The 11,348-nt window shown below is 40.1% G+C and overlaps 1 protein-coding gene across 1 annotated transcript; it reads right to left on the reverse strand.

Annotated features, from left to right (window-relative positions):
* Positions 1–265: 265 nt before the first annotated feature.
* LOC111236387 lies at positions 266–2,971 on the reverse strand. The gene is made up of 2 exons (XM_022765087.1): positions 2,468–2,971; positions 266–1,717 (listed from the first exon to the last, which is right to left on the reverse strand). The coding sequence occupies exons 1-2, from the start codon at positions 2,901–2,903 to the stop codon at positions 720–722; spliced, it is 1,434 nt and encodes a 477-aa protein (XP_022620808.1). The 5' UTR covers positions 2,904–2,971; the 3' UTR covers positions 266–719.
* Between the last annotated feature and the right edge of the window lie 8,377 nt (positions 2,972–11,348).

Genomic DNA, 11,348 nt, shown 5'->3' on the forward strand with positions numbered 1-11,348 from the left:
TATAAGTATCTGAATGTATTGGAGTGAATGACTTTACATTGTGTTTACAGTCAACACTACTTATGTACTTGTACTTGAGACAGGCCATTTAATTGATCCTATTTTAAGTATAAATGAGGTATTTAGATTTGAAATGAGGAATGTGTTTTTATTTTAAAATGTAAATTCATCAAATGAATCTCTTAATTTTGAAAATACAGTGACAAGTGATACTGATGAGTTTTTTTCAGTGTAACCTGTGTGTAACACCTGATAATTCTGCCTTGTCCTCTGGTGTTGCTATAATAAGGAGGCAGGAGTCGGTACTGGGTCTCTGTTTCTTTAGTGAAGATTCTGGATAATGCAATATCTGATTTGACACAAATTCAATTGCATAGGCTGTACAATATGTATCACATAATTAGGGTTTCCACACATTCTGATAGACAAAATTTCTAAACTTTTCCATGACTTTTTAAGTCATACACAATAGAATTTCCATGTAATGTGAGGTGGTGACTCTCAATCAATACCAGAAATGATTACTACATTAGGCAAATAGGACACAACTTTATATTGATTTTAGTGTTTTAGAGTCACTGCAGCACATTACATGGAAGCAACTCAAACAAAACATGAATTTTCCATAAAGACATTCATGTAAAATACAAATAGCACTAAAATCCACACACAATTGTGAATTTAAGAAACATACAAAATGGTTAACAAAAGCCAACGTGCTAGACAGGCTTGTCACTTTGGATGTCGAGAGGGCCTTGGTAGTGGGTCAACAGGCAGCAAACTGCCCACAGCTGGTTGATGGAGCCTGCCAAGGAGAGAGGAACAACTCCATCCCAGATGTGGAACTCCTTGACCTGTCTTATCGCCCTCTCCACCAACACTCTTAGATGGACAATCGCTTGAGTTTTTTGTGTGTCTGTTGTGCTGAGCTGGGGGGCGGCTTTGATTGGGGGTATGATCAGCGTTGCCCCTAACTCTGCCAGCAGATCCTCAATTAAAAACCCACTGTCAGCCACGACTCCATCTCCAGGTAACAGAAACTGTGTTAGACCTGATTTTATGGTTATTTCTTTGTCAGAAATGGAGCCAGTGTAGAGCTTGGATATGAATGTAATCACACCAGAAGGAGCAATCCCGATCAAACCTTTAAAGGTGGTGTGGTTTTTGTAGCTGGAGGAGGTCTCTGACTGTAAGGTGAGGGAAGATGGCTTCTCACAGCGAAGCTCAGTACAGTCAATTATCACTCTCACATTGGGACAATGATGCCGGAACTTGTCAGGCATGGTGGCCTGCACCTGCTCCCGAGTCATCCAAGTAGGCTGTGACCCAAGGACTTGGTACAAGTAGCTTGCCCATGTGAGGATGGTTTGACTGACTGTTGATACACTGACGCTGAATACTGACGCCAGTACCTTTTCCTTCAACCCAGCCACAATGCGGCAGAAGAACATGAAGCACTCGTCAACGAGAGGCAGCTTGTGGTGGGGGCTTGTTGTTCCAAATGCAGTTTTCTGTGCCTCTGACCAGTGGAATAGCCTGGAAGCAGATGGATAAATTGATTCCCAGAAAACCATGAACACCGCCTCTGATGGGAATCTGGTGTAGAAGCAGAAGTCTTCATCTGAAGCACAGAAGCGGTTAATTTTGGGCTGCTGTTTTTCAAGTTGTAGCTCCTGCACTTTTGCTTCTAGTTTCTTGATTGTCTCAGCTGCATCACCTGATGTACATAAGCACACAAATAAAACAAAATCAGGTACATGATTATCCATCTGCATATGCATTACATCAGAGATTCTCTTTCAACTTTGATCTAAGAAAAGTATAGACCTAACTCAAAAACTGCAAGATTTACACAAGGGAATATTGATTACTGCCATGACAACATAATAAAAAAATATTTCATGACTCAAGGTGAGAATCTGCTCCAACAGCTACTGACATTTGAACATGTTCAGTCTGAATGCATGTCAAATACTATGTATCAAGCAGGCTGCTGTTACTTTCAGTCCAGAAAAACAACAGGTCTGTAAAAGACTGCACAGCTTTCATACTGGAAAATGGCGAAGTCACAAAATTGGAAAAGTAGCACAGAAATCACCACATGCATTAAACCGTGCGTACGCCTGTTCATGAAAAATTGTTTTGGTACATTTGGAGAGTTTCAGTACTTTGTAGTTTGGCACTGCCAAATGAAATATTCCACAAATTCTCAAACCACGTTGATTTTTATACACCCGGCGTGTGCGTGAAACACAGCAAACACAACATTTTCGTACGTGCGCACCGTTTATACATAAGGCTCCAGGGTATTTCGATATTTTAGCATGCTAGGTACAAGTGTAAATATCAACATACTTTTCATTCAAACTTAGCACACACCTTCACGTTTTCGTTAATGTCCATTCTAACAAGTTTCCATTTAGATTTTACTTAGTTACATCACTCACTGGGAGGCACGTGAACTTACCAGGTGGAGGGGGCAAAGCATAATCATGGTCAGGGAGAGAAGATGCTCCTGCCGAGCCGACATTGTTTACATCCTCCTTACGCCGGGCAGTCCTAACAGCCAGTCTCTCACCGGACCTCTTATACGCTGGCTTCCGTTTTGGTCTCCTTCCGCAGTCATTCCAGGCAAACTTCGACGGGACAGCGCCTCTTTTAATACGTCTGAAGCCTTTCGGGGTACAATAGATGTCATCATTGTTAAAATGAAGACTGCAAACATAGGTGCTCCCACGAAGAATTTTGAACGTTGCGCCCTCGTCTCTTCTGATGGCTGTAACCCAGCGAGCTCGCAATTGATCATCCGATGGAAAGTCGTGGAAACTTAAATAAGGATGACTTTGCTTGTTGTTGGAACAATACGGGACACTGCAGTGACATTTCCAACTTGACTGTGCCATAATAACCTCCTCGAACTCTCAATTATTGCCGCTGTAGAGCTCGTACATAACCCCGGAAAGGAACCGGATGTAAGCACTCACGGCGTTTGACTACTTCCGCTTTCGTGACGCACAGCGTGATAATAACCTATTACAGGTAGTAGGATATGTAAATGACCTCTTAAGTCTTAAGCAGGGGGCTCAGTCTCAGGATTTACACATGAAATGGTCATGGCCTGTGCCAGAACTTGTCTGTCTATTCTGCCTTGTTTTCTGCATGACATTACTCATTTATGCTTCACTCACACATACTGTATCTACAGAGAGTCAAAGTTTTGTTCCACTAACTCAGAAATTTTAAAAATGATTTCAAAATCCCATTGACATCTGCCCTAACATCTAAAAAGCCAGCCATGGGACAGAGGCTCATGTGGCTCTCTTCATATGTTCAGATATGGACAGTAGTTCATTTGAAAAACTACCTCATTAATGAGCGGAAGGGCTGTAGTTAGTTCAGGCATGTCTGTCATAACTGCAGGACAGAGAGTACTACTGAGACTTATGCAGGGGTTAAAAGCAGGAAATTGAAAAAATGGCTTCAGAAGAGAGCTCTTTGAGAGCTGTAGTTTTGGTATGTGCTCATTAACTGAATGTTGTTTAACTTCATTCTTCAAAACTTGGTGATTAGCTTCAATTTCTTACAATAATCCAATTATAATAATACACTTTATTTATATAGCACTTTTGTTAACAGTCTTACAAAAGAAATAAAACCAGACAAGGCAAATAAATTAGAATAAGAAAATGAGCACAGAGGAAGTAAAACAATAAAATGAATATGATGAGATAAACAGGAATAGTCAGTGTGAATAAAAAACCTACGTCAAACATTTCAAAATTCTTTCACAAAAACAAAAGTTTGAGGAAGGGATTTAAAAGGAGCTAAATAGTTAATGTGTCTGAGTTCAACAGGAGAGGAGTTCCATATGGTGGGAGCCCGAATAGTGAAAGTTTGGTCACCATTTGTCACAAGCTGTGACCTAACCAGTAGGGCTCCATAAGCTCAGCGGTTGGGACGGCACATACCAGGTCAGTAAATCGGAGAGGTGTTTAGGAGTGAGGCCGTTTAAGGAATTAAAGGTAAGCAATAAAACTGAAATAAAATACGAAATCTACAGGGAGTTACTGTTACAGGGGGTGATGTGGTCATGCCTCTTTGTCGCGGTAATAAGCCGAGCAGCAGCGTTTTGAACCGGCTGGAGATGGTGGGGGCCTGAGATCTCTCACAAAAAAAACAGTGTTTCAGGATCTTCATCAAATTGTGTTTTCCCCCCTTTTTGTCCTTGAACTTTCATGATCAGCTGTAATCTGATTCATATACTTTTAAATGTCAGTGAAAAAGAACTGACTTTATCTTTCAAGGTTTGTTTGTTGTTGTTGTTGTTGTTGTTGTTATTTGTTGTTGTTTGGTTTTTATCAGTCATTTTTTATCAGGGCTTAAGATATCTGTCTCTGAGGTTTCTCCTTTTACCCCCTACAGTGGAGATTTCTCTGCAGACACGTGGTTCACATCAGTGTGGATGATCCAGACTTCACTGTCCACTTGTTTGTTTGTTACAGTGAAAACATGAATCTCAGAGGCGGACATCTTAAAATCCTGACACATAAAAATGAAACTCCACTTTTAAAGGGCTGCTTCACCAGGTATTTTATTATACTTATGGACCTTTCAAACAGAATGCAGCAACGGCACCACTGTGCTCTGAAACCCATTATTTCCAATGGTTTGCGCTGCAACATAACAGTTTGTCGCTGCGCCGAGCAAATTGCAGGTGCGCTGTTATGAACACTGAAACCAGGCATCCAGCCAGGCACAGAAAGTAGAACTTACACCATGGATGTATTATTATTAGGTAGGCTTATAATACATCCATGCCTGAGACTGGTCGAAACAGAGCTCCTTCCCCATGCTGCTCTCTGTTCCTGAGGGCACCCCCGGCCTCATCTTCGCTGCTCCCCTTCTTCTTCTTCTTAGTGCAGCTAGTGCTAAAGCTTGTTTTTTAGCACTGGAAGGATACATCTTTGTTTCTGACAACGTTACACTCATAATAACACAGTCGGAGCTTCCCGCTTCATAGTGACGTGTCCCACTAGAAATTTGGAAAACTCCGCCTCCCCCGAACAGTGCGCTGACCTGAGCAGCGAGCGCCTTGCAAATTGCATTCTGACTTCTGAAAGAAGAATGAACTCTCTCTATATTGTCTCCATTGGAAAATCAGTCATCAGCTGACAATATGTCATTCAGCTGGAATATATTGTATGTATAATGTAACTGTAATTCTTAACGGGGACCCTATAAAGAGACATGATTCAAACAGCTACTCTGAAACACTATGCATGCATCCCCATTTGCAACCTAGACTATTTAGTCACTGCCATTTCATTTGAGCATCATTCTAAGTATCAAGTTCCCTCAAACAGGCCATAATGTTCATGGTGAAAGCGACAGTGTTTGTTTGCTGGAGGTTAACGAACAGCCCCTCAAACTCCTTGCTGCGTGAAGCACCAGTAATATTCCTGAACCTTCACTGACAGTAGCTGGGTTGTCATTAGCTACTGGAGGTCAATAAAGCCTCTCTTCATCATCCAGTGGTTTACCCCCCCCCCCAGGAAACTCTGCTGTGTTGCCAACTTAAGTCAACTTTAAACCGTCTTTTTGTCATTTTGTACGAGGTCATGGGTCAGGATGAAGTCAGATTCAGAGATGGGCTGATATATGTACAAAAGTGACTCCACACACATACACATACACACACACACACGCACACACACACACTGCACTGAATGTTTTGGCTCTGGGCTTTCTGCTGCCGCCCTCTTCATCTGAGCTGCAGCCAGGGCAATCATATAAAAAAGACACATGAATAAAGTGACAGTCTGGAAAAGAATTCACACATTCACAGTCCCTAAGTAGAAATTTCTTATATTTCCAAGAACAGAAAAAATTTGCTTTTGAATTTTTTTAAGCAGCTTTTTGTGATTCGGAGGTCATGTAGTTCAGGACACAAACTGGGTCAACTCTCATTGACACTGATGTTGTGCAAGCACCGAGTTCGTAGCAAGATTTATAGAAAACAAAGAGTGTCATTTGTGATGAGAGGGAAAACCCTGACATTAAATTAATAATAAAAATAATGATACGGACTGAATCACCGAAAAAAGATTTTGTAAAAAAGTTGTCACTCAAACATCAATTTATCAAACTAAGGATATTTTATACAACAGTCAATAAAAAAATGAAGATAATTCACCAATGCGTCTTGAAAAAAGTGTTTCAAAGAGTAATAACACACTGTTGTGCCAACTGGTGCAGGTTTGCTGTGCAGCTGCAGCCCTGATTAATTGGGGATAAAGGGACCAGATGCAAAGCTAAAACTTTATAAGTCCAATAGTTTTTAGATGCATATACAGCATAACACAAAACTGAGTACACCCCAGGTTACTATCACAAAAATATGAATTAATTACACATCCTGTCCATTTCATACAATTGTATTTGCTTGCAGCCAAACCTCAAGATAAATGAAGCAAATTAATTTGGAAAACTGTTTTTTTTCTTCTTCTTAATTTAACTATAATGAAAGGTTCATTTTTAAGAACCAGCTGCACCAAAAGTCAGTACATCCTTCATTAGTGAGATTTCATTCTTTTACGTTTGTTTTTTTTTAAATATTTTGTATGTCTCCCATAATTTGACAGATTCATACCTCCTGGACATGGATGATACAATCCTTGGAAAAACCCATGGAGAGACAGACTGAGACAGACTTTCTTTTTTTTTTTTTTTTGCTCGACCTTCTGCTTTAAAGTACTACAAAGGCACTGGATTCAAGTCAGGGATCACACTTTGCCTCACTTTTGCTCTTCTTTGAAAGAGCTATTTGTAAGTTTTGCTATAGCTACATAGCTAACGTTAGCATTAGCAGCTGTTTACTTACAGGTCAAGAAGAAACGTTGTGAGTTCAGCATCAAACTTCATTCATTTACTCTCCAACAGCTGTCTCACATCACTGTACATTTTTCTTTTGTGAATACTAGTTTATGTGTAGGAATTGACATATGCACGATTTTTGTGTGTGTGCATCATTTCTACATCTGGCCCCAGGTATTAACATGTGATCTGTATGTGGACTGGTTAACTGTTCATTTCAATAACCCTACGTTTTTACATTAAAATACAAAATGTCCTTTATGCAAAGTAGTCAATAACCACATCTGTTTGCAAGCATGCCTCCTTACTTTACTGCACATGGTTGCTAATGACTTTACCATCACTGCAGAGGATTGATTTCTGTGAGTTTCTGTGACTGTGGTGTAATCTGTGCTTCATTGTTTTGTGATTTTCAGCAGCACAGTATAATGCTTACTTTTCTCAATGCAAATGTACAAGTAATTGAATTATCCAGTGTATGATATGGTGAACAAAGACACACACACACCCACACACACACACACAGACACATACACACACACACACTAGAAGCAAAGTAGAGAAAAAGGACAAGAGGTTTTTGTTCTCACAAGGCTAAATATCAATTTAAAATGACTTCAATTTAGTTAGGTGTTAAGTGCAGTACACACCGTCTTTCTCTCTCTCTCTCTCACACACACACACACACACACACACAGCATTTGTAATGACACCAGATATCCAATCTTGCCACACTGTGTTATATTTAATACATAATTAACCCTTCGTAACCCGCGACAAATTATGTTGTGCTTACATAATTTCTCTTTCTCTCTCCTACACACACACACACACACACAGGATCGCCTCTGTATGAAAATACATGGTTCTCGCTTTGACCTTGTTGAATGATCTGGACAGAAATTAAATTAATGTTGATTACTGGAGTTGTACAGTATCATTGATTAAATGGGGCGTTCCAAATGAAGTGTGAGAGAGAGCGACGGGACAAATAGATTAAAACATGTTAAAACAAGGCTCCAGATCTGGGTCAGAAAAGCATCTTACTAATAGTTATGGAGCCCGACACCTGTGAGAAACCCGACCTGATCGGAGATTACAAAATAATCTCAGGTCAGGTCAGGTTTCGTGTGAACTTTCATTCTCAAATATTTAAAAAAAAATTACACAAAAATGAAAGTCAGAGAATAATGACCATATACCATCACAATTTCTCAAAAGGCGACATCTTGAAGTTGCTCAGTCCAAAACCCTTTTATGACATTCGGGTCACACTGACGGAAGATGTGTCAGAGGCCAGGCATTTTATTGCATTTTATGTAATAGTTGACTTAATAATTAATCAGTCATTAAAATTGTTGCCAATTACTTTCCTGCCATTTCAGCAATGGCTTAGATTAATTTTAAAATAAATGATGTCACATATTCTATCACTGTGTTTTCATTGGCTGATCATTTTCCAGCACTTTGTGTCCATTCTGTCACTCTTTTGCTTGTTTGAAATGTTGATCAGATCAAAATGTGTTGATTCCTCATTCTTTCTATCTCTGTTGGTGTTGGTGTTGTTGTTTTGTTCCTTTGTGTGTGTTACAGGATCCACCTGTAGTGATCTCACATTGCCTAAGATGTCATCCTCTGTTGTCTGGAACCAGCCATCTTCCCTACCTTCATCCCTCCTCTTCCTCCTCTGTGTGTCCTCCCGCTGATTTCTGCAGGGATGCTGTTGCGGTCACCATGCCAGCCGGCTTCGGCACGATCGGCTGGTCCCTGGTGTAAACAATGTGACGTGGAGTTACAGAGAAAATGGTAGTTTCACTGTGAAAGACCAGGCCAGAACTTTCTCTACCAACATGTTCAGAGCGGCCGCAGCTTAAATAAGATACTGGTAAAAATTTAAACAAGTATTACAAGAGAAGCTAAAAAATTGGAAAAATAAGTAAACAATCAGGAGCACCTGCAACAGGCTGCACATGACACTTGTGCGCGCACACACATACATACACACACACACACACACACACACACACACACACACACACACACACACACACAGAAGGAAAGAAAAAAAAACGGTCATTACTAATACATATTAGTGATTCATTTCAATCATCCCTGTTCTGTTTTCTTTGGAAAACGTGTGGCTTTGAGATGACAAACTGCCATTTGAGGCTCTAGCTAGATACGTAAACATGACACTGAATCAGCCGCAGCCATGACTGTTTGGCTACAGTTAGCTGAAGGCTAAACTATTACCAACATTCAAGCCAGCCACTCATCACCTCCTCCACCACCAAACACACTTGAAAATGAAGTTAGCATCTTCCCATTGTGTTAGCTTTGTGTCCTGGAGAAGAACGACAAGCTCGTAATCCAACTTGAGGCCGATGTGAAGTTCTCTCCATCTCTGAAATACTTTGCTGATATTTACAACTTTTCCTGCAGGATTTCCTGCCACTGAATCAGGCTTCCCACCATCTGAAGGGATATATGCCCATCTGTATTTGTAGAACAACTAATAGTAACGCTCTCTCTCTCTCTCTGAAAAGACGTGATTGGCCACAGGCTAGATTTTCTAAAGTCTTGAAACAGCAAAGAGGAGGTGCAGATGTCTAGTTTCCTCTCAGACCACTTGAATTACAACATGCTAAAAAAAAATAATGAAAGTTTTGTCTATTAATACCCAAAAATTTCTGCCTAGCCCATTTTACCATATATGTTTTTTACCTATAAAAAGCTAATTTATTTCTAAAAAATTTATTTTAACTTTCTTCTTCCTGTGGACATTCAAAATAAAGCCAAAGAGAGAGTGTAATCCCATAAGCTGTGTATGACTGTGTGTGTTTGTGTGCACATGTTTGCATGTGTGCTGAGTAAATATGTGTGTATTTAGATCTGTGTGTGCATGTGCCCGGTCTGAAAAGCCTTTCAGTTCAGCTTTGTGTGTTGTTGTTCTCCCTTTTTCCAAATGTGTGTCTGTTTGTGTTTGTTGAGCTGCACTAGCGTGAACAACATCAGGCCTTCGAGCGGGATCCAACAGAACCAGGTCAGAGAGAAAAAGAGAGAGAGAGAGAGAGGGAATGGAGTTCAGTGAGACGCAGAGAAACACCAAAAGAACAAGAGAAGCAGATAAAACTCAGGGTTGAACCCTCAGAGCAGAAAAAGAGGAAAGTCAGGAAACTGATCGCTTACCTGAAGAGGATGAAGAGGGAGGGGGAGACAGGAGGAGGAAGAGGAAAAATTTAAAAAAAAATTTTAAGAAGGAGGAAGAAAGAAAGAAAAGGAATCTAAAAAAGAGGAGCTTAAGAGCATGTGAGAAATATGTGAGACATAAATATGGAGAACGGGGGATGGTGGGAAAGCAGAATGTGAATAAGTGGCTGTGAAGCTCGGAGGCAGAGGCTGTTTGGTGATGCTCAGTGAGATTCAGCTCCACAGCACGCTGGAGCTCTCCATCCAGTGCTGTGCTGCACTCTTTACAGCTGTAAATAACAACGGCTGTTACCGTTTGTACGAAGTTGGATTAAATCAGCTTGTCTGATGCGCACAAAGCATTGCTTTGATATGAAGGTTGAGCATGTTTGATCTTTGGCCATCAGTGAGCAGACGGTTTTCATAGGGGTGGCCAGGTTGAGGCGAGCTCTCACTTTGGGGCGGCACAGAAATCAGAATCTTGTTCAGTTTTCTCTGTGTGGTATGACACTGCACAGAGGTTAGATAAAAGCCCCTGCTAATTTGTGGATGTGCAGGCAATAATAGAGAAACACTGCCATTTTATTTATTTTCTATTGTTATTTTTATTTCTATTAAATAACATTAAACTTTCAGTAATTTTGTACCTTGTACCTGAGTCTCTGCTCTTTAGCTTGTGTTTTTCATAATATTTATTTATTTACTTCATTTTTCATTTTATACCTGCAGCAACAGATTTTTTGGCCACTTGGTGGCAGCGAAAACAAGTTGGGACTACAGCATTGACACACTGTATCATCACTTTTTTACAGGGATGTAGCAAACTGTTATGTATTTCTACGTCCACAGCAGCTGCAAAGCATCATTGGAAGTCATATTTTGGTGAATGTTTTTGGTCTGCGCAGGTAGCATACAGTGGATTTCAGAGCACAGCTGCCTTGTGAGGCTGAAAACAACAATATGAGAGCAGTGAAAAGAAACTCAAAGAGTAAATCTATGCAGCTAAATGTGAGCTAAAATTCGCTTTAAAGCTCTATAAAGCTGAAGAGAGCCGCAGATTCAGGTGATAATTTGTCTGTTCGCCTTTTATTGTCATGTTGTTTTCATATTGTCATTTGATACATTTTTATCATAAAATATTGGTTATAGCTGTGTTGGGTCTGAGCTCTACCTCATGAGCTGGACACCAAATATGGTGGATTTCGGTTGTCTATCAATTTATTGGCTATCATAAATTAAGAAAAATATTAATATTAAAATAATAACTTTAAAATGGATTAAAGTCC

The sequence above is a fragment of the Seriola dumerili genome, unplaced genomic scaffold, assembly GCF_002260705.1.
Source record: "Seriola dumerili isolate Sdu_G_001 unplaced genomic scaffold, Sdu_1.0 BDQW01000645.1, whole genome shotgun sequence".
Taxonomy (NCBI): Eukaryota; Metazoa; Chordata; class Actinopteri; order Carangiformes; family Carangidae; genus Seriola; species Seriola dumerili.

Bases quoted from the DNA above. Each gene is read 5' to 3' on its own strand.
- LOC111236387 (XM_022765087.1), bottom strand. From the start codon at position 2,903: ATGGCACAGTCAAGTTGGAAATGTCACTGCAGTGTCCCGTATTGTTCC. The intron at 1,718-2,467 runs GTAAGTTCACGT...TATGTACATCAG, and splicing joins TGCTTTGCCCCCTCCACCTG to GTGATGCAGCTGAGACAATC.